General features: G+C 42.9%; 1 protein-coding gene across 2 annotated transcripts in view; it reads left to right on the top strand.

The window, feature by feature from the left end:
* The window catches only part of RPS6KA5 (ribosomal protein S6 kinase, 90kDa, polypeptide 5), a 173,493-nt gene that overhangs the window by 144,556 nt on the left and 2,711 nt on the right, over positions 1-26,226 (top strand). For both annotated transcript variants that reach the window (XM_010845184.1, XM_010845185.1), the window contains 9 exons: positions 1,459-1,609; positions 5,723-5,884; positions 7,919-8,044; positions 8,426-8,559; positions 9,208-9,301; positions 12,646-12,816; positions 16,240-16,431; positions 22,422-22,581; positions 24,072-24,235. In XM_010845184.1, coding sequence (XP_010843486.1) covers positions 1,459-1,609; positions 5,723-5,884; positions 7,919-8,044; positions 8,426-8,559; positions 9,208-9,301; positions 12,646-12,816; positions 16,240-16,431; positions 22,422-22,581; positions 24,072-24,235 — 1,354 coding nt within the window. The remainder of the gene's footprint in view (positions 1-1,458; positions 1,610-5,722; positions 5,885-7,918; positions 8,045-8,425; positions 8,560-9,207; positions 9,302-12,645; positions 12,817-16,239; positions 16,432-22,421; positions 22,582-24,071; positions 24,236-26,226) is intronic.

The raw sequence follows: 26,226 nt of genomic DNA, 5'->3' as shown, positions 1-26,226 counted from the left end.
TCTCCCCGTCACTCCCTGAGCCCAGTGCTGCAGGCCGCCTGTTTCTCGGGGCTCCTTAGGTGAGGGAGGGGGCAGGGAGGAGCTCGAATCTGTCTGGCTTCTGCTTCGTTCCGGGGCTGCACCAAGCACCACGCACCAGGTCCATGCTCGTGTCAGCAGTGATGCCCGTTTTAGGCAGGTCCTGCTGTTGAGAAAACAGTTGTGGAAGCTCTGGTATGAGAACATTGATGAACTTTTCTAAGGTCACACGGCCAGTGTTACCTTGAACCTGATCCAGACAGGCTCCAGAATTCCTGCTCGTATCACACTGTAGCTGTCTCTTAATTATCTTTTTGTTCCAAAACAGTGTTACTATTCTGATGCACAACAGGGGATCTTTTTCCAGCCCAAATAATTGAGAAACTGTTCATCTCCACATGCACTGTGTTAAGCTTCCTAATTTCCATCAACCCCTTCCATTATATTTTTCTCATTTAACTGTTGTTCCAGCTCTTAAGAGGGACAGAGGTACATTAGGATTGAATTGGTTTCTTCTGTGACCTTAGAAGAATTTAGAATATGATCATGTTAATTTTTTACTTGGCTGTACTGTCGGTAACGAGCAGAGCCCGCTCTGTCCTGGAGCACCACGTGCCTTCCAGGGCTCCCTGGTCTGTTTCATTGTCGCCGATCAGGAGGAGGACGTTCTCGTCCGTGACGAGCCCCCAGCTCTGATGCCCTTTTCAGACACCAAGGCCGAGCCTTCTCCAGGTGGCTCTGCTCCCTGTCTGGGGCTCCTGTCCTCCGCATCCCGCTGGCACCTTCTGTTCACTGGCACACGGGGCAGGGGAAGCGAGACGGGGTAGTTGGGGTTTCACTCGTCCTTGCAAACCTGAGTGCCGATTTTCTCTTCTCTGAAATTTATTAAAGTTGTTTCCATTGTGAAAGCTTTCATCATAGAGTCTAGTCCATAGATAGGAGATCTAACTCAATTCCAAGCCTTTTTTATTTTCCCCCGATTAAATATTTGAATAGTAGTTTCCCATTATGGACTTACTTTGTGGCTCAGACGGTAAAGAATCTGCCTACATTGCAGGAGACCCAGATTCAATCCCTGAATCGGGAAGATCCCCTGGAGAACAAATTGGCTACCCACTTCCATCTTCTTGCCTGGAGATTCCATGGACAGAAGAGCCTGGTGGGCTGCAGTCCACGGGGTCCCAAAGAGTCGGACACGACTGAGCAATTAACACTTCCCATTAGGATTGACATACTGGAAATAATCCAGTACTTTTTGTTTCTGCTATTTTGAGTTTCAGAAATTTGATTTCATAGTATCTCAATTTAAATATTTTATCTCCATTTTTCACATATAGTTAAATTTCAGAGTGTGTCACACCATAATTGTTTCTGCAAAGAATATGGTCACTATAACTTCACCCTCTGTTTATTTTAACAGCAAGTTTTATCTGCCTACAGGAGAATATTAAAGAGCGAGCCTCCGTATCCCCAGGAAATGAGTGCTGTAGCCAAAGACCTGATCCAGCGTCTCCTGATGAAAGATCCCAAGAAAAGACTGGGATGTGGTCCACGCGACGCAGATGAAATCAAAGAACACCCCTTTTTTCAGGTGAAACACACTGAGCAGATGGTGTTCTGTGCCCTGCTGTTTTCAGGGTGCTTGGCCTTCTTGGTGAAATGAGCGAACATGGGCATTTCAGAGCCATTTTCTCTCCGCTTCCATGGTGTTATCCCTTTTTCAAATGACAGAACCCTTTAAGAAGGATTAGAATTCTACTTGTAAGGATCTCTGTAGTCTTTTTTTCTCTTTAAATGAAGTGAAAATGGGAAGGATCCTATTAACAATTGTTTTTCTATATATTAATTGATTAGAGTTTCTAAGTATTGGTTTCCATTTGTGATCTGGAAATGTAGGCATATAGACTGAGGAGACTTGTACTGAATTTTTTAGGCTCACTTCATGAGCTGTCACTGCCACTGTGTTATGCTTTTTAGATAGTCATTTCATCTCTTCTTTCCCAGGAGAAATCTTAGGCAATTCAAAATCAGCCTCCTTCTCAGTTGAATATCTATAATATGTGAAGAATTATTCATTAATTTTCACTGTACTTGAGACGGTGCTTTTCTTGTTCTGCAAAAGCCTAATGAGACCATCTGCAGAGCACCAACATGTCTGCTAACCTCAGTTTGCTCAGTGTAGGAAAAAAAAAATAACCATAGTTTTCGATAACTGGGAAAAAATAGACTGAGTTGGCTAGTTATTGCAATCTAAATAGTCAATCTGAAATATAATGACCTGGATTTCTAAAACTCTGAGTTTATGACTTTTAAATAATTTAATAGTATCAAGAAACATGACCTAAATATTTATGTCTAGAGGGACCATCAGTTTTATTTTGCAAACTGATCTTTCACATTATCACGAAAATGAATGAAAATATCATACCAAAACAAAGAAAAAACTACTGTAGAGTAAGCTTTCATGCTTAATAGAGAAAAACAGGTAGTAATTGAAAATAAGAATCTTAGATGCGAAAAAAAGGACACATTTATTTCAGTTTTAGCCATTTTAAAAAGTATTACTGTACTTCTTATAGAGGTTCAGTAGCATAGTGAGAAATACATTTAGAATAAAATTCTCAGTATGTACATTTCTTAGATTAAAAGGTTAACATTTGAACAAACTATTTCAGATATCTTGTTCAGAAATTTGGCTCCAAAATTAACAACAAACTGTGGAAAATTCTTAAAGAGATGGAAATACCAGACCACCTTACCTGCCTCCTGAGAAATCTGTATGCAGGTCAATAAGCATAGATAGAACCAGCCATAGAACAATGGACTTGTTCAAAATTTGGAAAGGAGTACGTCAAGACTGTATATTGTCACCCTGCTTGTTTAACTTCTATGCAGAGTACATCATGCAAAATGCTTGGCTGGGTAAAGCTCAAGCTGGAATCAAGATTTCCTGGAAAAATATCAACAATCTCAGAAATGCAGATGATACAACCTTATGACAGAAAGCAAAGAGGAACCAAAGATGAAGGTGAAAGAGGAGAGTGAAAAAACTGGCTTAAAACTCAACATTAAAAAAAATAAGATCATGGCATCCAGTCCCATCACTTCATGGCAAATAGATGGGGAAACAATGGAAACAGTATTTTCTTGGGCTCCAAAATCACTGCAGACGGTGACTGCAGCCAGGAAATAAAAAGACGCTTGCTCCTTGGAAGAAAAGCTGTGACCAACCTAGACAGCATATTAAAAAGCAGAGATATCACTTTGCCAGCAAAGGTCCATCTTGTCAAAGCTATGGTTTTTCCAGTGGTCACATATGGATGTGAGAGTTGGACCATGAAGAAGGCTGAGTGCTGCACAATTGATGCTTTTGAACTGTGGTGTTGGAGAAGACTTTTGGGAGTCCCCTGGACTGCAAGGAGATCCAACCAGTCAATCCTAAAGGAAATCAACCCTGAAAATTCATTGGAAGGACTGATACTGAAGCTCCTATACTTTGGCCACCTGATGCGAAGAATCGACTCATTGGAAAAAACCCTGATGCTGGGAAAGATTGAAGACAGGAGGAGAAGGGGATGACAGAGGATGAGATGGTTGGATGGCATCACCGACTCGATAGACCTGAATTTGAGCAAACTCCAGGACATAGTGAAGGACACGGAAGCCTGGTGTGCTGTGGTACCTGGGGTCGTGAAGAGTCAGACACAACTGAGCCACTGAGCAACAACTCAAGTGAAATAGCCCAAATCATATTTTCCTGGAATCTTTTCCTCCACAGTTCCCTGTACTTATGAATATTGCAATATAGCTTTCATATTTGAGCAATTTTCTATAGCTTAGAATAGTAATTTTAGGTTATTTAATTGCCTTGACTTTGTAAATGACAGGGACACTTCTGCTGCTGCTGCTGCTAAGTCGCTTCAGTCGTGTCTGACTCTGTGCAACCCCATAGACGGTAGCCCACCAGGCTCCCCGTCCCTGGGATTCTCCAGGCAAGAACACTGGGGTGGGTTGCTGTTTCCTTCTCCAATGCATGAAAGTGAAAAGTGAAAGTGAAGTCGCTCAGTTGTGTCTGACCCTTAGTAGCCTACCAGGCTCCTCCGTCCATGGGAGTTTCCAGGCAAGAGTACTGGAGTGGGGTGCCATTTCCTTCTCCAAGGGACACTTCAGGAAAGACCAAAATTCTGCTTGCAAAGGCCCAAATGGGGTGGAGGTGGGGAGGATTGTAATAGTATTCAACTTTCTACATACTAAATGTTGTCCTGCTGACAACAGGTGTCTTTAAGTTACCCCTTTACTCGAGAAGTTCCTCTTAATACGTGTACGGTAGCCAAGCACAAATCATATGCTCGTAATGGAGAACACCACAGCTGCAGAGAGGGGAGAGCACAAACTAGCAAGTCAAGAAACTGGCCCTTCCACTAGCGAATGTTTCAGTGAAAAGGATTGCTGTGATTCCCAGGCTTCAGTTTCCATCTGGATCAAATAAAGAGGATGAGCTAAATGACCTTTAAGACCTGTTCCAGCTGAAAAGTTTGAAGATCTGTAATTTAGTGATCGTACCTCCATCGCCTCCACAAGAGGGCACAATAAAAACATTTTATGTTGATTTTACTTACTGAATGTCATCAACGAAGTGCAAGTTTCATGTTTTACCGTCTCCGAAATCAGTATGCAGCTTACAATGGGCAGAATTTTGCTATTCTAATTGGTCACGCTTTTTCTTTCTTAATGGTATGTAAAGTAAGTGTGTATCTTACTATCAAGGATGGCATCTTAGATTATAGGAGAAATATATTGATATTATATATTTGTAATATCAAATACATTGATACCATATATATACATACTGTGGGATTCAGTTCAATAAGTATTATCAGAGACTGTTTTAAGTGACAGAAGGAGAACAACAAAAAAGAACAGAGGGTTGAATTTGGATCATATAAGAGAGCAGTTTATCAGACAGTGACTGACATGGGTGGGAAGGAGGCCTGGATTATGCCCTGGGGGAGAGAAGAGGCCATGTTGAAACCCTTGAATACAATTGAATGAGAAAAGAATGGTTACATCAGTTAGACTTATAGATATAAACCAATGCATGAATTACAGTTTATTATCTAATCTGTCTAGATGGCCAGAAGGAAAGCTAGTTAACACTGCCTCTTGAAAATAGGGCTGTTCCTTTAGAGTTAATAGTCATATCCATTTTAAAGCCCTTTATTACAGGCTAGGTTTGGTTTTGGTTTGGCTTAAACGCCTTTCTCGGGGCACCTGACAGTAACTCTTGATGTCCACTGGGTGAACTGGGGTGTTCTGGTGCCCCCTAGTGGCCAGGATGAGACCCCGCGGCAGTGGGATGGAAAGCAGTCTCACCTTCCAGTCCCCGCGTCGGGTGGAGCTATAAACTGCAGTCAAAAAACAACTGAGCTAGTCAGTATCAGATCTGAATCAGTCAGCCTTGAGATGTCCAAATGCTTTATAACGATAATATAATAATTTTCACAAATTGATCACATGTATGAAACCGCCCGCCCCCCAAAAAATATGCTCCTGTTTGTAAAGAAGAAATTGTTTTTAATTGTTGGTTGGAAATATGTGCTTTTCTCTCTCTTGCTCCATGAAAATTACCTACCTTTGTTATTTTTCAAAAATGTATTTCAACTTTGTTGATTTCTACTTTGTACCAATTTTCTTTCTGTTTTAGAAAATAAACTGGGATGATTTAGCTGCCAAGAAAGTGCCCGCACCTTTTAAGCCAGTCATCCGAGATGAATTAGATGTGAGTAACTTTGCAGAAGAATTCACAGAAATGGACCCCACCTACTCTCCTGCAGCTCTGCCCCAGAGCTCCGAGAGGCTGTTCCAGGTAATCGCTAAGGGTGCACCGTGTTGCTTGGCCACATGAAATCTTTTTGGCATCTTGAAAAACAGGACTCTCTAATTTCTTTAAAATGATTAAATACAGAGATATGACAAATCGTTAACTGAAGCTTGTGGTTTGTTAAATAGCAGACATTATTTACGTGTTTTATTTTTTAAGAGTTCTCTTTATATATTTAATTATTTTTGGCTGCACTGCACAGCATGTGGGATCTTAATTCTCTTAACTGGACCACTGAAGAAATCTCTGTGTGTTTATTTTTTATGTAAATAACTGTTAGAGGTAACACCTGAAGTTTTATTTCTGTTCAGGCTCTTTTGTAGAAAATGCAGTACTTTACCTCTGTTCAAACAAAGTATTCTTAATATTGTATAAATAGTGTTATCTGATTTTTTTATCTCCAGTGAATAATCTGAACTGTTTCCCAACTCTTACAAAAGATTTAGAAAGGATTTTATACTTAGTTTTCTCAGACTTCTCAGACTTAAGATAAAATATTCCTACTATTAAATGGCATTGTAGCTTCATCTCTTTGACTCCCAGAAGCATCCCAATAGTAAGGTTTAACTGTCTCTGGGCATAGGCTTGCCCTTGGCTTGGCGCATAGCAGATGGAAGAAATGTTTCTTGAGTGTTCTCGTTTGAACAAATCATCGTCCATGATTATACACATGATCCCCAGTTTACAGTGGTTCAACTTAGGATTCTTTGACTTCATGGTGGTGCAAGTGATCCACATTAGATACAAAGCACACTTTGAACTTTGCTCTTTCCTGGAATGAGGGTGCGCAGTGCGATCCGTTCTCAGTGCTGGGGGCTGCGGTGAGCCCTGGTTCACAGGCAGCCACATGGGCCTGCAGCGACCAGCGAGTGCAGACAGTGTCCAGTGATACGGCGCCCTGAGACCAGCCAGTGTCCAGTGACACACACACTGTGGTGTGACCAGTGAGTGCAGCCAGTGTCCACTGACACGGCGCCCTGAGACCAGCCAGTGTCGAGTGACACAGCGCCCTGTGAGCAGTGAGTACAGTCAGCGTCCAGTGACACAGCGCCCTGAGACCAGCCAGTGCAGTCGCTCTGGACACGCAGTGTTGTGTTTCACACTCAGCGCAGCAGTCAGTAACTGACATGAGACAGGTAGCAGTTACTGCAAAGCAGACTTCGTGTTCGATGATTTTACCCAACTAGGTTACGTGAGTGTTCTGAGCACAGCTAAAGTAGGCCAGCCTAAGCTGTAATGTTAGGTAGGTTATGTGTGTCAAATGCGTTTTCAACTTGTAATATTTAAATGTATGGCGACTTCATCAGGACAGAACCCCAGTGTGAGTCGTAGAGGTCTGTACCACTTTTGCTTCAGCACATCGTTCTGCCATTCGATTTTATTGCTTTTCAATTTCAGATGGCTTCCCTGGTGGCTCAGAAGGTAAAGAATCCGCCTGCAGTCCAGGAGATACAGGAGATGGGGGTTCCATCCCTGGGTCAGGAGGGTCCCCTGGAGAAGGAATGGCAACCCATTCCAATATTCTTGCCTGAAGAATTCCATGGACAGAGGAGCCAATTGCTGACTTAGAAGCTGACTGGAATGAAACTTGCTGTTTTGCTAGTTTGGAAACCAGTAGCATTTCAATCACAATTAGTTCCTTAACTATACTTTTTTGAGAAGTTAGTTGTGTTTAGAAGCAAATTTTTATCGGCAGTGCAAAAGAATTATAGCTATAAGGAAGAAGTATTCTTCTGCCTTTCATTTTGAATCGGTTGAATTCTACCAGAAGATGGCATTATCACCTTCTGAAAAGCATTATTCTATTGATTTGAAATGACCTTGTGTTTTGGATTGCAAATAAAGTAGAACTAGATTTGTCTTAACAAAAATCTGAACATTTTCCATTGGCCGTGCCATGTGGCATGTGGGACCTTAGTTCCTCAGCCAGTGATGGAACCCGCAGCCTCGGCACTGAGAGCATCGAGTCAAAGGAGAGAAAACGGTGACTTACTTTGTTTACTTTTCTTTTCTTTTAAGGGCTATTCCTTTGTTGCCCCTTCCATTCTCTTCAAGCGCAACGCAGCCGTCATGGACCCTCTTCAGCTTCACATGGGAGTTGACCGCCCCGGGGTGACGCATGTTGCGAGGAGCGCGATGCTGAAGGTACGCCACGCGGTGGTCACGTGACCTGCTCGAGGTTTAAATTCCAGCGCTAGTTGCCTTTCTCAAGTCCCGTAAATGGAATGGACTTTCCATTTGACTCAAGCCTAATTTTAAAAAGTGAATAGATGGAAATAGCGATATCTGCCCCAGAAAATTACCAACATGCATTTGAAGGAGCTCCTGTTTTACAGCAGTAGAAAATGGTGCATTTAAGTCAGTGATAGAGATGTTAGACACGAGCTAATGATCAATTTTTAAAGATTATAAACGTAGTCCAGTCCTGCTTATTAACATTCATAACGTTCTGTTACTCAGGAATTTTATCTGCCCCTGTGTATGACTGACATTTTCTTAAGTTAAATGATGTTGGTTTCTCATCAGGACTCTCCATTCTATCAGCACTATGACCTGGATCTGAAGGACACACCACTGGGAGAAGGAAGCTTTTCAATCTGTCGAAAGTGCATACACAAAAAAAGTAACCAAGCATTTGCAGTCAAAATAATCAGCAAAAGGTGTGCCCTTTCCTCATATATTTGTTCTAGTCGGTGGATTCTCTAAGATCTTTATTGAAAAGGAAAGTAACAGTATGTTGTAAGGTTTTTAACCAAGGCTTTAGCCATTCAGCTCATCAGTTGATCTATTATACTTCTAGCTCTGAGACAGTAGTCCACTTTAGACATAAATCATAGTGTGATATGCTTTTCAGGTTATTACGAGAAGACTTTCTTGTGGCGGTGTTAAACAGACTTGCTTAGTGAGTTCAGCAGCTGTTGCCATTCCTATTAAGTGTTATATTTGAAATATTTCTCCTGAAATTATTAACATTTAGCAGTCCACAGGTAGCTTTAAGAACTAGTTGTTTTGGTAACTGACTGTTACCTCCATGATGGTTTATTCTTACGACCAAATTGTCGGGCATATAGGGCATCCATTTCTTCATATGATTAAGCACTTTCCTGACTCGGAAATAATCATTTTTCTCAAGAATAATGCTTTACTTGTTCTGGTGGGTATATGACTCACTGCTTTCATGAAAGCCTCCTTCTAATACTTTGACACTCACATTCTGAATGTGCTGTAAATCACAAAATTAGGGCTGGGGCTGTACTTCCAAAAGCTTGGTGAACAGGAGTGTGGACACTGACCGCTTCATCTTTCAGGATGGAAGCCAGCACTCAGAAAGAGGTAACAGCGCTGAGACTCTGCGAAGGACATCCCAATATTGTGAAATTACATGAGGTTTTTCACGATCAGGTATTCCGCCTTTTTTCTTTACTCTGCATACTAACTCATATGCAAGGGTCTACTTTTCACCAGTTTTGTCAGTACTTCTGGCGCAGAGTCAGGGATATGGGACGTGACGCAGCCACTCGAGAGGAAAACCCCCTCCGCTCACACTCACCCACCCCAGTCAGCGCCTCCTCCGCTTCTCTCGCTCAGTCGTGGCCATGCGGGGCGTGGACAGAGGGTGTGGGAGAGGGCGTGGAAGCCCCGCCCCCTGCGCTCCCTGCGGTCTGGCTGCCACCCCCAGCTCGTCCCTGCCTGCCTCTCAGAGCTCAGTTACATTCGCCTTCAGCCAGATGCTGTGAAGCCTCATTGTTGTGGTTTTTGTTTAGTTGCTGAGTTGTGTCTGACTCTTTTGTGGCCCGTGGATTGTAGCCTCTCTGTCCGTGGAGTTTCCCCGGCACGGACACTGGAGCGGGTAGCCGTGCCCTTCTCCAGGGGATCTTCCTGACGCGGGGACCAAACCCGGAACAGAAGAGCAAGGACGCCGCCCTTCCCTCTTCTCATTCCAGGGGCTCACACTCCCCACTGCTGTCCCCTCGCCAGTCCCGCTTTCCGTCAGGACGCTCACTCGGGGCTGTCACTTTGGACACGGGAGGGATGCTGCTGTGCCAGGTCCATGCCTCCTCCTCCGCAGACGTCACTCCGCAGTCGTCTCTCCTCCGGGAGTGGGCAGGGTGGCACAGTTGCACACAAGATGGCATGCCAGGCAGCAGAGCCAAAACCAGCCCTGGGTGTGGTTGGCCCCGACTTTACCAATGAAGAGACTGAGGTTCAGAAGGGTCATGAGCGTTTTCCCACCGGGGGGAAAAACGAAGAATCATGAGACTTATCCAACCAAAGTCACATAGCAAGTCAGTGAAAATCCCGCTGGAGAGCTGGTCTCTGGTTCCGGGCTCCCTCGAATGTGCTGCTCGGACGTGCACGTTGGAGGGAAGCTGTGGCCCAGCTCTCTGCCACACTGAACTCCCCAGAGCGCCGAGGGCTCGCAAGACCCGCGGCAGGGAGACCAGTGGCGGAGGAGCAGCGTGACTGCGATAGCTGCTGCTTGTTACCATGTACCTTGCCTGGTCCAGACATCATAGCTCTCATTCTAAATGCATTGTCTTATTCAGTCCTTACTATGACTCTGAAGTGGGAAAAGCAAAACTCACAGAAATTAAGTAATCGGGCTTTCCCATCTCTGAGTGGTACTTCTGAACCTACACAGTCCAGCTTCAAAGCACGCTTTTGATTACCATGTCCCGTTGCCTCGGGGGAGGCAGACCCACCATCTGGTTTTCATGTCAGGTGAGTGAGCACCCACAAAACGACACTGTCTACCTGCTGCCTGGTGCTTCTAATCAGAAAAGGAAGACCTCTGAATCAAGGGGTGCGGGAGCTGGTCTCCCTGCTCCTTCGCAGCCTCCACCTCTTTGGGGTACTCAGCTGCAGTGCAGGAGGCGAGTCCCTGTCCCCTGGGGGTGCTTAGGAGGAGACGGGACGGCTTCCTTTTGGAGACGGTTCACATGTCCGGCCAGGGCTTGGTGGATGACCTTGACGTGCCCCTCCATGGTCGCAGCTGTGCTCTGGGCTACTCCTCCCCACCCAAGACTTTGGATCCCTGACCTTCAGGCCACCATCGCATCTCGGGAATTATACCCCTAGTATTGTATTTATGTGACAAATTAACTTCATCATCTCCTGCTGTTATATTCAAGAGTTACTAGAATAGACACCATCTCATGGGGAACTCTCCTGGCGTACAGTGGTTGAGACCCCACCTTCCAGTGTGGGGGACGAGGGTTCAGTCTCTGGTTGGGGCGCTAAGATCCCACCTGCTCAGAGCAGCTGAGCCTGCATGCTGCAGCGAGAGAGACCTTCACACCCAAGTGGAGACCCAGCACAGCCAGAACGCCGTCTCATGGTGTAAACCTGCACACACCAGTGTAGGCACAGGCTGCTCTAATATGCGGTTGTTGATTACTCGGGTTGTCTTTTTCCCCCATAATGGTGACACAGTTGCCTACATCATGCCACATCCAACCGTCTGCTTTTCATCTCAATATCCTTAATCACATCTGAGAAATCCCTTCATCATACAAGGTAGCATCTTTAGGTTCTGGGGGTTGGGATGTAGACATCTTTGAAGGGCCATTATTCACATTTTTCTCCATTATCTACATTTTTATTGGTAAGGGTGCTAAAGTTCATGGAGGTAAAGTAACATCCACTGGGTCATAAGTAAGTTGCAGAAATGGCATTCAGATGCAGACTGGACTCTAAAGCCTGTGTCTTAAATCACTCTAGGTATTGCCTCTCCTTTGTTGAAAGCTTGCTGGCATACCCTTGTAGCATTTAGCTTTGACCTAATTTGGCTGATGTAGAAATTCAAGTTAGCATGTCTCCAGTAGCCTGGGAGCAATTCTCTTTTTTATAAAAAGAGTTATTCACCTTCTAGAATATGCCCATTGTGTGCAGGAGAATGTATTTATAACCATCTTTTTTATGATGCCGTTTTTCCAGACTTTGCTAATTCAAAGGGAAGCGTACTTTGTTTTGTTTGTTGAGTGACATTGGTGTGATAAGGCATAGCATTTGAATCTGATTATTGATAACTTTTTTAAACCATTTGTGTTCATTGGAGAGTGGATATAATTCCTTTGTTTTTCAATAGCTTCTATGTTATTTTCTTTATGGAAATGTATGCAAAATATAATAAGTATGTAACTTTTGATACCATTTAATTAAGATCATGCCTTTGGTATCAAAAGCAATTTTGTCTTTAAAAAGCCCATAGTGAGTTATGGGTGTTTGCCATGGGAATTAACAGGAACCCTGAAACTAATCTGTTGAGCCCGAAGAGAAGATTTAAAGTGACATCATCCAATAATGCCTTTTTTTAAAAGGTAAATTTGCCATTAAATGTGTGTGTCAGGCCTCTCGTGGGCAGCGTGTTCCATCAGTAATCGTCTATATTATTTAAAGCAGCCAATTTCACGTTATTATCAGTACGAGGTCACACTTTAAAAAGAAACATATGTAAACTCGATAGAGAGTGTTGGAATGCAATTCAGCTGAAAGAATTCGTCGAGGAAAGGAGACATAAGGATTTCACTGCAGTGCTTGAAATTTTCCATTACCAAAATAGAACTCTAAAAAAGACACATTATCCTTCAACTCTTTGCTCTAAAATGCAAGGATCACTGCTGATTACTTTAACAAGGGACTATTTAAATTTATCGGTTACAGTTCATAGTCAGTAAATGTTTTCTGCGTGGATCAGCCTCTCCTCCTCTTCAATAAGGCCCTCCACATTGTTCTTTCTTTTCTAGCTTCACACATTTCTCGTGATGGAACTTCTGAACGGGGGAGAGCTGTTTGAACGCATTAAGAGAAAGAAGCATTTTAGTGAGACGGAAGCCAGCTACATCATGCGGAAGCTGGTTTCAGCTGTAAGCCACATGCATGACGTCGGAGTGGTACACAGAGATCTGAAACCCGAGGTATAAAATCCTTTGACACAATCTGGCATCATTATTAAATGTCCCCTAGACACGTGTGGGCTTTTTTTTTTGCGGGGAGGTGGGGGGGGTTGGTTTTTATTTTCAGAGCTTTTTTCTAAATAGATACTTGCAAATACCATGTTTCTTGGATTTTTTTCCGTTTCTATTTCAGTCTGAAATAAATCTGCCTTTTCTTTTTTTTGCCGGCTGATCATCTTGAGGTTATATTTGTAAGTGTGAGGGCCTTTTATGGAAGAGATACTTTATGCGACAGTTGTGGACTAAAATAGCAATGGGAACGTTTGTAGCAGAAAATAACACCCCTCCTATATGTATGCCTTTTAGAGGGGCTTTTTTTTTTAAATGGTGTATTTTGAAAGCTTGTCTTTTGCTTTCATAATCAGATTGATTAGCTCATGAATAGGCACGTATATAACCCTGTTTTGAATATTTAAAGCATTGTCTTGGCTTAATTAGTCGCGTGACCTTTACATGCGCTTTTCTTTGCTCATGTGCTGCTGTATTATAGAACTGTGTAGCAGTGCAGAAGTAGCAGCTTTTCATATGTTTTTTCTTTCAAAAGGTTAAGAAAGAAGGTTCTAACTCTAGAATAATCCCTTTTTAGTATCAAAAATATGAAAATTCCTCCCTTTTAGAAAATCATCAAAGTAATAATGCAAATTGAAAAACAAAACCCAATACTTTATAAAAGGATAACAATGAATCATCCTTTACCATAGGCAAAATTATATGTATGTACTCTCTAAAATAGAATTCCAGTTTTAATTGCTATGTGATTGTAATGGATTTTCAAGTGTATTTTAAATAATAATTTGGTGTTTATTTTTGTGCTAGACTACAAAAAAATAATCTCTCAAAAAGTACCATTTATGCCTTTTGGTTAAGTACCTTAGCTTACTGGTAGGAAGAGGATGTTTTGAAAATGGAATTCTCTGTCTTTGGATATAACTGACTGATTCCTAAAGGATTTAAACTTCCGTGTACTTTCTATTATTGTTATTCCTATTACTCGTAATTAATCAAAAGTGGATTGTGTTTTATGAGCTGGCAGCTGTGATAACTGCCCCTCTGCTTCCTGCATCACAGTTCTCACTCTCCCACACAACGCCCACTGAAAATATGGCGCTCTGTACATTGGAGATTAGCTGTCTATTTTTAAATATGAACACATACCACTTAAATGCTTTTTTTGATAGACAAGGAACAAGCATGTAATTTTTTTAATTGAAAAGATCTGTTCCATGACTCTAGAATTCATTTTCACATGTTTTATTCTTTGATAACTGGCCATCTGTCCCGTCATGAGTCTCAAACGATGCAACTGTCCTCTCCAACAGAATTTAAATTTGCCTTCTGATTTTACTGGTTAAAAAAACACTCACATAGCTTTGTTCTTATCTGTTAAAAAGATTTTGTTTCAACTAGGCATTTGAAAAGAACTGTCTCATCATATAGGACATCCTGCTACTGTGATAGTCCTAAACCAACGTGTGTTTTGGAGACATGAAAATGTACCTTTGCACTAACGTTGTCATAATGAAATGGCTTTCACTTTGACTTTTAAGTGGCTGATTATATTATTTTCAAGCTAAAAGTTTAATCCCTTTCACCTTGACAGCATTTTAAGATCTGTTTATGTCTCTTTTGATAGATATTTATGTGGTATTCATATTCTACACAGGCAAGATAATTTCTAGGTGGTGAGAATCAAATAAATTTAGAAGCTGGCTGACATTCTCTGGTAGGCTGCTTTGTATTTTTCAAACTGATCCCCACATTCTTGAAAGATTGAAAAGTTTTATCGAATTAGTTCCTGGCACAGCTTGAGACAAGGATGTAAGTGATTCGAGTGTTGACTTCCTGCCACTCCTGACCATGTACGCCCAGCTCCACTTTGAGAATTGGGGAGGAGCAAAGAGGGGAATGCCACGCCTCCTCCATTTCAAGGTCTGCAAACAAGGGGCCCCTTGGCCGGTCCTGGTGTAGGAGACACTGGCGTCCCTCCCAGAGACTAGCAGGCTCCGTGGGACAGGCCAGCTGTGCTGCAGCCCAGCGCCTCCTGCCGCAGGAGAGCCCAGGGCCGTCTGCTGGGCCCTCTCCAAGTTCTCCTGCCTGAACTCCAGCATGACTTCAGCTGTGGCGAGGCCTTCCATTGAATTACATTTACATTTAAATTCCATCAAAAATTCAGGATTAAGCATTTAGTATGATAGAAAATTTAAGAAACCCTTTCAGCTAATTTTTTTTGTTTCTTTCCTCCCACGTCATTCATTTTTAACTTTTGAAGGGGGGCCTAGAAGATTTTTCTTCTTTATATCAATGAAGCCTTCTATGATATATTTTCTTTCACTTTGAATAATATTAAAAAGCAAATGATGTTCTAGAGCTGGGGGAATAATTTAATGATCAAAAAGGCATACTAGATTTTGTTAGGATGGCTAAAGACAGTATAATCAGCTTCATTTACTGTGGGTACTAGTTTGATGTACTAATAAAAATGATGATTTGCACACCAGTACAGTTAGACTGTTTAAACAAGTGATGAATACAAAGTAATCAGGGGCTACTCTGGCAGGCCAGTGGTCAAGAGGGGACTCCCAGTGCAGGGAGCGTGGGTTCAGTCCCTGGTTGAGGAACTAAGATCTTGCATGCTGCATGGTGCAGATAAAAAACAAATAATCAGTAAAACCTTAGCGATTGAGAAGGCTTGGAATATGATTCAAAATAACATTTTCTGAATAATAGAGGGATAATCTCCATAAGCATCAAAAAACGTTCAAGTATTAACTGTTTTGGAAAAATATTTCTGAAATGCATGGCTCCACCATGTATTCTTTAATAAGTTTTACTAAATACTGTTAACTGTTTTGCTAGATATTATATAACTATTTTATTTGACTTCATTCAACAGACAAATATTTACCAAACCACTTGCTGCATGAGAAAGTCATGAGTAAGATAGACGCAGTTGTTGGCCTCAGGGAATTGTGGTCTAATGTGGGTGAAGACATTGAACTGCTGATAAATGACAGAAAAGAACAGTAAAAGCTAGAAGAAAATACAATAGTTTCCACTTTCAGTTTGGTGACATCTCTAAAGTAGGATTAGAGGCCTGAGAGCCAGGTAGGAAGGGAGGTTGGTGGGATAAGTAGAAAACAGACGCAGCAAAAGACGCAGAAGGGGCATGACACCATCGGGAGTGTCCCTCGTGACCTTGTAAACTCGAGGTGGTCCAGAAAGCTAGAGCAGAGAGCAGCGGATGCTGGGATCCCGCTCCCAACCTCCGCGTCAGATCTCTGTGTCTGAGTCCAATGTAAATGTTAATAGATAATGTTGCAAAATGCCTCTCCAAGGCCCCTGACATTTTAATGAGAAACTAATGAGAAACTTCGTATCTTGCAGAATTTACTGTTCACTGATGAAAATGACAATTTGGAAATTAAAGTCATTGATTTTGGGTTTGCACGCTTGAAGCCCCCTGATAATCAGCCTCTGAAGACGCCTTGTTTCACTCTTCACTACGCTGCCCCAGAGCTCTTGAATCACAGCGGCTATGATGAGTCCTGCGACCTCTGGAGCTTGGGCGTCATTTTGGTGAGTTCGTATCAGCCACGCCATTCAACCCAGTCACTTCTCTCTGTCCTCTGCATCTCTCCCTTTGCTGTCTTTCTTTTTTTTCACTGGAATATAATTGCTTTACAATGTCATGCTAGTTTCTGCTATACAGTGAGGTGAATCAGCTACATGTGTACATACATCACCCCTCCCTCTCACACCTCCATCCCACCCCTCTAGGTTTTTCTTAAATTCATGAAAAAAATTGGCAAATTGGTTTCTTTTCTGTACAAACAGTAAAAGGCCTGACTGAAGACTATTTCCCTTTCTTAAAGTTTATATTGGAGAAAATGTAGGAATTTTTATTTTGGTTTATTTGAAATATTTAAAGCAACTGTTTTATGTGAATTACAGTTATATATATGTATTTTTAAAGAAGCAATAGTCTATTTTCAAAAGCTAGGCATATTAGATACAATATGAAACTAGCAAAGTGACTCATTAATGAAAAATATTTAAAAGTATATTCTCTGAGATTTTCAACCCAAAAAGCAATTGAATATCACTTAGGATAAATTAACAAATTAATAAATAAAATTTAAAATATTTATAGTAACTTACAGTAATCATGGTAAGCATGCTTTTCACAAAATCTCCGTGGCAGCCAGGATCAGAAACAGAACATGAGCTAGAAAAATCTCAGGGTGTTTTTTTTTTTTCCCTCAAAATAGCTTTATTTTTTCTGCATACAATTTGTAATGCATAATCATAGGGAGAAGTTTTCAGACAACAGAGAAAGAAACAAGGAACAAGGTGGAATCACTCGCAGTCTCATCACACAGAGGCGATGCTGTCTGAGCTCTTCCCCTCCGTCCACCCTCCCCCATGTTACGCATGCTGTGTATCTTTCTACACATTTTTCTATGTGTTTGTATATATATTCAGACTTTTTTAACAAATGAGATTATGTGATATGTAGTTTGAGTCTCCAGAGTTTAACATTTCTTTACTAATGAGCAGTTAGCATTTTCTAGCCTCTCACTAATTATAAGCTACACAAATGAATATTTTTGATATATGTACTCACATTGATCTCACTATTTCCTTAGACTAGACTCCTGGGAGAAGGGTATATATGTCCTTATTTTGACATACATGCCTGTATTTCCTTCTAGAAGGTTTCCAGATTGTGTTCTCATCAGCTGTATGTGAATACATTGGATACTAGCAATTTCAATCTAAATTAATTGCTATGGTCATTATAATTTGCATGCATTTTCCTTGATGAGTGTTCAGCGTGTGCACCTTTCCATGTATTTACTTTTCTCTTTTATGAATCACTGTTTATGAGCTTTGCCCGCTTTCCCTTGGGGAAATTTTTCATATTGACACTTACAGCTCTGTTAAGGATTTTAATCCTTTGTCAGACATTAACATTGGAAATGTTTTTTCTGGTTTGTCATTTTTTTGAAAACTTTGTTCACAGTTATATGAGGTTTTAATTTTGTTTTTAGAGAGATTTAAATAAACTTTTTAAATTTTTATGTTTTAATGGAGAAATTAAAAAAATTTTTGTTACAACATAAAAATGAAAAAACATATCTATTAAACTCGTCTAAAAGCAAAATTCAAGTGTGTTGGGCTTCCCAGGCGGCACTAGTGGTAAAGAACCCGCCTGCCGATGCAGGAGGCATAAGAGACACGGGTTCGATCCCTGGGTGGGGAAGGGCCCCTGGAAGAGGGCGTGGCAACCCACTCTAGTATGATGCCGGGAGAATCCTGTGGACAGAGCAGCCTAGCAGGCTACAGTCCATACAGTCACAGAGTCGGACACGACTGCAGAGACTTCACACAAGATATGTCGGTCTTTTCCTTTATGGTATTCTGGCTTTGATGTCAGATTGGCAGTCCACCCCCAGCCCAAGATTATAAAAATATTCTCTTAAATTTTCCTCCAGGATTATATTTTGTTTTTATGCTTGTGCACTCCATCTGGGATTTATTTTGGTGTCAGTTTGCTTTCCCCCAATGGCAGCCAGTTGTCCTTGCAGGATGGTTCTTTTATTTTTAAGCTATAGGTTTTTATTTCAGCAGTTTTAAGTCATCATTTATAATTTGCAAATCAAATTACATATTTATGAGTATGATTTTTAAATAAAAATAAACAGCTAACTTTTGTAGATTTGAGTTCTGTTCAACTTAAACTGATTACAGTAGCACTCTCCTAAAAAATTCATCTAAATAAAAAAGAGCCTTTCTTTTTTAGCAATAATACAAGATTACCCCCTTGTAAAAGAGCCTTTACTTAAATACAGGCCAAATGTAATTATCATGCTTTTTAAGGTTTTAAAAGGCATTCTTAGACATGCAGACAGGTATTTTAGAGCCTCCAAATGCCTTATCTATGGAAATAACCTCGTATAATGGCATGGAGAGAAGCCAGGCTTCTCTCTAGGTGTAATTGTCAACTCTTAAACAGGAGCAGGAAACAACAGATTAAACAATACCACCAGTATCATCAGAATGTCCACACTGCAGGAGTTCTATAGGACAAACAACCTGGTTACTCCACCAAATAAGTTGTGAGAAAAACTAGGCTGGGGCCCATAGATAAAAGACGCTTAGAAATGAAGTCACTGTGCTTTAATTCAGACAGATCCTAATTTTAACTCTATTTGCTAAATTCAAACTCTGTCATACAGATGTAATTATAATATTATACAGTGTGTACACAATTGGGGAAATTTAATTATTGACTGGATATTGGATGATACAAAGGCATTACTGCTAATTGTTTTTAAGTGCAATCATAGGTTGTGGTTGTGGGATTTTATAAATCCTTGCCTTTTAGAGATACAAAATGAAATACTGGGTTGGCCAAAAATTTCATTTGAGTTTTTCTGTTACAGCCCATGGAAAACCCTAACGAAGTTTTTGGCCACTCCAATACTTACATATGAAAAGCTAAGTTAGCGCCTGCATTAAACTGTCCAAGAAAAAAAAGGATGCCTTGTGAACTTTTCCATATAAATGAGTGCTTCTCTCCAGAGGATCTAGATTTGAGCTATCCCATAGTAGGCACAGGATTTGTCTGAGGTTGTTTGCCTTAGAAATCTGTGACCCTTTGACACGTTGCCTGTGATGAACACGAATATGGATACTTTAATATGAAGATAATTTACGTTATTGTCACTGGGTAAAACAAATACTTGAGAAAGATGCATCGCGTCATACATGTGGCTTTGATTACAACTCAGTTTACCTCATGGATGAGCAGTTCATTGGACACGTTCAGGACTCTGATTAAAGTAGAGGTTACGCGGTGATTAGTCTGCTCAGGATCACCGTAACGAAACACCACAGACTGGGCGACTTGGACAGCAGAAATTTATTTCAGTTCTGGAGGCTGGGAGGTCCAGTCCCAGGGTGCCAGCAGGTTGGTATCTGGTGAGGGCTCTCCCCTTTGGTTGCAGACAGCCACCTGTCCACGGCAACCTCACATGGCCTCTCCTCACATGAGCTCAGAGAGAGAGCAGGCCAGCTCCCTGGCGTCTCTGTAAGGGCACCCTCGTGGGTGAAGGCCCCCGGGTCCCCATCACCTTTACCTGCATAAAGGTCCTGTCCTCAAGTCAGCCATGTTTGGGTGGGTGTAACTTTTCAGCACATGAATTTTTAAGGCACACAGTAATTCAGAGCTTAACAGACAGTGTTTAGAAAATGTAGCATAGGATTATATGCTATTCCATAGGTATATATAGCATACCCATGGGATGGAGTATAATAACAGTTAAAACATATTTCTTCCAAGTGTTTTATTTGGAATTTCATATTTTTTCACTTTATTCAGGATTTTTTATTTTTTCACTTTCTTCTCAAAATTTTATTTTGAAAATTTAAGACCTAGAGAAAATTTGGGAGAATAACACAGTGAACATTTAGCATGTTGCCACATTTACTTTTGCTTTCTCCCCAATTCCACACAGACACACATATATCTTTATGTATATAGATACTCTCTTATCACAACCTTTGCCAACAGTTTGCAGACACAGAATTAGTCTTAACAGAAGTTGATTCCTGGATAATCAACTAAATTCTAAGATCTTGGAGTTGAGAGGAGCCTAAAGTCCAATTCTAAGTCTTCCAGAAAAGGGATCTTTCTGTAAAGTCCCTATCACCACTCTCCTTTAAATATTTCCAAAGATGGTGAATTCATCTCTCCACCCAACAGCTTGTTGAATTATTACACAGCAGAGCAAGAAAACGCTAATATAAAGGGTACTTTTTTATATTTAGTCATCAATGTATGTGTTAGGAAGTGGGGTAAGATTAAGAAGGGGAGCAGATTTTCAAAAACTGTTTGGCAGTATCTACTGAACACACAGACCAAATGACCCAGCAGTTTCCGTCTCAGGGAGGCAGCCGACAAAAAGGTCTGTGTCTGTGTACCAGAGGAGATGTGCGCAGAGACGCATACAGAGCAGCCGGCTTCAGGGCACCCAAACAGGAAACAAGTCAAATGCTCATCAGCAAGAGAAAGTCATTACAGTCTGGGTTCCCCCGGAAAGCAGAGCCTGAAGTGGAAGCACACATTTTCTCATGTTCCCAAGGACCAGACCTGGGGGCTCAGCTGGTGAAGAACCTGCCTGCAGTGCAGGAGACCCGGGTGTGATCCCTGGGATGGGAAGGTCCCCTGGAGAAGGGAACGCTACCCACCCCAGTATTCTTAGGCTTCGCTGGTGGCTCAGCTGGTGAAGAATCCCCCCACAATTCGGGAAACCTGGGTTCTATCCCTGGGTTGGGAAGGTCTCCTGGAGAAGGGAACGCTACCCACTCCGGTATTCTGGCCTGGAGAATTCCATGAACTGTATAGTCCATGGGGTCGCAAAGAGTCAGACACAACTGAGCGACTTTCACTTTCGCTAAGGACCGGAATCCCAGGGAGGCAGGAGGGAGGCAGGGAAGAGGCGGACAGCGGGAGCACCGTGAGTCGCCACCTGCTGGTACCAGGTGGAGCTGAGCAGGTGTGCCCACAGAACAGAGACCTCTAACCGCAGGCCATGCGGCTGCAGGAACAGGAAACGTGATTCTGTGAGTCCTGCGCCTACAGAACCTAGATTTGGGGAACCCAGCACCGATGGATCACCGCTGATTCGGCACGGTCCTCAGGGACAGAACTCCAGCCCCACAGGGTCTCGTTCTGAGCTGGTGTCTTCACCGAGCTTTTCATATTCTGACACTGCCCAAGTGAAAGAATGCCAGTCCATCTGACAAGCAGGCCCGATGTCCTTTCTTCTCTCATCAGCTGATCACTGGGATCCCACCTCGGGGAGGTCATCGGTGTGAGTTAAGGAAGAGGCCTCGGTGCACCAGAGAGGTGGCGTGACCCACGCGCTAGCTCGCAGCGCCTCTGGGCCTCCTCAGGCCATTCTGAGCGTGCCGTGTGCATGGCGCAGCGACCGCAGCAGCAGCTTTAGGAGTCAGGGCGTCTGCTCGTCCGAGCTTCAGGAAGCATTTCAGCTGACTACGCTCACTGGCTCCAGGCATCCTTGCCAGGATGTTGAGTCTTGAGTTTCAGATGAGTGTTTCCGTGGCAGTAATTTCTCCATCAGGACTCATGCCCCACCGGCCCACCCTAGTTCAGCATCTTCAGGATCCATTCTGTTCTGTGTCCCTGACCCCTCCTGGGCCATTTTAGCCAGGGCCCGCGGTTCCTCTGGGATATGCACATTCCCCTGTTAATGTCACCTTTTGAAATGATTATATTATCCCTTTTTTATTCTTCTTGTCCTGAATATGGCTATAAAAATGGTTTTAAATCTTGATATCACAATAAGCCATTTCTTTTTATATATGAGTCTGAAATGGATTGGTTCTTTCAGTGATCAAAGTCATGTAATCTTTTAAACTTAGTAATGTTAATTGTAATATTTGGGAAATTATGCTGATGAAGTTAGTAATGAAATTACCAGAGTGGCTTTGATGGTGATTTTGGCAGACATTCTGTTTTGCTCTTTTTTTCTTGATAGTATACAATGTTATCAGGGCAAGTTCCATTTCAGTCTCATGATAAAAGTCTGACATGCACCAGTGCAGTGGAAATCATGAAGAAAATTAAAAAGGGAGATTTCTCCTTTGAAGGAGAAGCCTGGAAGAATGTATCCCAAGAGGCTAAAGATTTGATCCAAGGTAAGAATCTAATGAAAAATTTTATATGATGTGTAGCGATTGAAGTGGAACCATACCCGAGATACATGTATTTGTTTGTGAATTATTCAAGAATCCCTGTGTGTTTAAGGATTCAGGCTACTCTGTTCAGCTTCAGCTTCGTATCAGGACACCCTCTTTCGGCAATCTCATCCACATTCACAATCATACCTTCAAAGAGAACCGCTTTCTCTTTCCTCTCCTTTCCCCCAGGCACGTGCGTGCTCCTCTCTCCCTCTTGTTTTTGTGGCCAAGACCCTCAACCCCCACCACCTTCCTTGACTCCTGCAGGCCCTGGGTGCTGGGATTCAGCATCGCTGCCAGCCACCCTCCTCCCCATTCTCACGGCTCTCATCTGAGGTCTGGTCATAGCTCTCTCCTAAAATCCGTAACATGCTTTCAACTTACTTACTTGCTCTGGCTTTATGTGTCTGTCGTCCATCGGCTCTAGTGACCTTCCTAATATCCAAATGCAGTCAGGCCTTTTTTCTGTTGAAAGTTCTCCAGGGAACGCCAGTGAGCTTTAGGTCAGACCCCCCCCCCAGTGGCGCCTTCACGGCCCAGTTCTACCTTCCTCTGTTTCCTGGCACCCTCAGTCCAGCAGCTGTTGTTCGGCAGCGTGCCAGGCCTCCCTGTCCTTCACCATCTCCCAGAGTTTGCCCAAACCCATGTCCATTGAGTCGGTGATGCCATCCAACCATCTCATCCTCTGTCGTCCCCTTCTCCTGCCTTCAATCTTTCCCAACATCAGGGTCTTTTCCAATGAGTTGGCTTTTCGCATCAGGTGGCCAGAGTACTGGAACTTCAGTTTCAGCATCAGTCCTTCCAGTGAACACTCAGGGTTGATTTCCTTTAGGATGGACTGGCACTGTGGAGCACCTGAGTTCTTCAAATGTGCTGAGTTTTTAGATTTTGTTCGCCTTTACTCATGCTCGTCGTAATCCTGGGGCTTACTTTGTCATCAAGCCCTGCTCATCCCCCAGGACTCATCTCCTGGAAGCCCCCAGGGTGCCCATCCCCCAGGGGGGAGCCCTTCCCTGGAGCCTGCTGTGCACGTGTCCTCAGACGGGATAAGACCTCGCACACAGCTCCTCCTGGAGCCTGCATCTGCACGTTCCCTAACCTGCTGAAGGTGTTTGTACGTGCGTCAAGTAGATCTCGGCGCTCTGTTTGGAGGGGCTCTCCTGGCCCCTGGTGGGAGTCCTTGTGTCAAGTGGTGGTTTTCCCCAGACTGGAAGCCCCACGAGCCTGCAGCCTCCTGGAAGCAGGCTGCTGTGGGCTTTATTATGAGCAGCCAGATTCACCAGGGAATCTCAGTGTAGATGAAAATGGAGGTAATTATCCTTGTAGGAGGTTGACGCCATATAGAAACCATCATGTCTTGTGAACATAATTGAGATCTCTGAGGTTGATTTTAAACTATGTTTGAAATGACAGCTCATGAAATAAAAATATCTTATTTATTCCCACAGGACTTCTCACAGTTGATCCAAACAAAAGGCTTAAAATGCCTGACTTGAGATACAGTGAATGGCTTCAAGACGGCAGTCAGCTGTCCTCGAATCCTCTGATGACTCCAGACATCCTGGGCTCTTCAGGAGCTGCGGTGCACACGTGTGTGAAAGCCACTTTCCACGTAAGGCTCAGGCTCTGCGCTCCTGGGCAGTTTGAGAAGGGACTGGACGTCCTTACTCTGTAACCTCAGAGGCACACTCTTAGGCAGACAGTTTTTAAAATGGGTTCTTTTAATTTTAGATATGCTTTTCTAAATCCCTTCATGACATAAACACATTTCTAAACAGAAAGGGCATAGGGACCAGAGTCACCACAAACCCACAAAATATTTATTTGACATTTGAGATGAGGCAGTGGTCTGATATTTGAATAGTTGAAGTTTTTCAGTTGCTAAGGAAAGCAATATGCATATTATTAGAGTTTTTTAAAAAACGTTATTTTGTTGAAGGTTAGTTGATTTTTACAACATTGTATTAATTTCTGCTGTACAGCAGACTGACTCAGTCATACATGTATGTAAACGCGTCCTATACGCGTCGGCTCTCACGTCCTTCTCTATCGTGGTTTACCACACGGTAGTGAGTGTCGTTTCTGTGCTGCACAGGAGGAGCTTGCTGCTCACTGAATTCTGTATGTATAGTAGCTTGCTCCTATAAACCGAAACTCCAGTCCACCCTACCCCTCCCTCCTTCCCTCTTGCGACCAAGCGCCTGTGCTAGCGCTGTTTTTCTCTCTAAATAAGCCAAACCACTGTCTGTAGAAACTATAAATAAGCATTAGAAATTAAGGCACGTGTGAAAGTCCGTCCCTTCAACAGTCATTTTGTGCGTAATTTTATTGTTCTAGAACCTAAGGGATAAAAAGTAAATTGATTAGTATTAAGTAAATATTGTATACTTGAAAGGCAGAGACTACATAGTAATAAATGTAGATTCTGGCACACTCGTGCCAAACAGATGCAAGTACATTAAGATAATTGTATAAGGAGAAGAGGAGTTAGAAATAACATTACTTCTGAGAGGATTATCTTGAGGAAGGAGACAGGATAGCATTTCCTCTTGGCTGCAGAAATGGATTAAAAAACTAATGAACTGGGATCTGGTGAGGCGTGAAGAGATTAACTGCAGGCGTTTGCAGATGATCCAGATCTTCTCAGTGGCATGTGAGGCAAGCTTGTCACCTCAGCAATGCCTATGCCTGAATCTGAGAAAAGTAGAGACGGGCTGCTGTGAGGAGGAAGCCAGACTGAGGTCTGTGGAGCTCATCTCTGCATATTATCATGTCCAGGACGTACCCAGACTGCACTGACGTGGGCGTGGAGGTCAGGGGCTCTGTGCTGGGACTTTGTGGTTGGAATCTTAAAGTTCAGGATGAGTCAGGTAATGGGGGGAAGGGAGTGAGATTGCTGACATTCTCCAGGGATTTCCAGTCAGTCGGTGGTTCCTTTAATTGAGAGGTAGCACTCCCCTCTTCAAAAGATTGACTAGAATTGGGACTCCTGGACACCCTCGCTGGTGGGTTGCAAGAGGGCCGTCAGAAGCCCTTCCCCATTGACTTCTGTACCCTCCTGGAGCTTTAGATCCGGCGGTTTAAGGACCATGTTCCTAGGGCTTCCCTTGTGGCTGACCTCATACTCAGTAAAGAATCCGCCCACAATGCGGGAGACCTGGGTTCGATCTCGGTTGGGAAGATCCCCTGGAGAAAGGAAAGGCTACCCACTCCAGTATTCTGGCCTGGAGAATTCCATGGACTGTATAGTCCGTGGGGTCACAGAGCCACACAACAGAACGACTTTCACTTTCCTAGGACGAGCTGGAGCTGTGGTTGCCGACCACGCGTCGTCTGTCAGTCACACCGTGAGGAGCTTCAGCCTTTTCACTTTTGTGGCATTCCCCTTACTTTTTTCTTCCCTTCTTATTTAGTCTCTCGGTCGTGTCTACTTCTTTGTAACCGTATGAACTGCACCACGCCAGGCCTCCCTGTCCTCCACTGCCTTCCAGAGTTTGCTCAAACTCATGTCTGTTGTGGAGAAGGAAATGGCAACCCACTCCAGTGTTCTTGCCTGGAGAATCTCAGGGACGGAGAGCCTGGTGGGCTGCCGTCTATGGGGTC

Source organism: Bison bison, unplaced genomic scaffold, assembly GCF_000754665.1.
Source record: "Bison bison bison isolate TAMUID 2011002044 unplaced genomic scaffold, Bison_UMD1.0 scf7180017864213, whole genome shotgun sequence".
Lineage (NCBI taxonomy): Eukaryota > Metazoa > Chordata > Mammalia > Artiodactyla > Bovidae > Bison > Bison bison.
The sequence above is the reverse complement of the archived record's forward strand: the minus strand, read 5'-3'. Positions and strand labels throughout refer to the sequence as shown.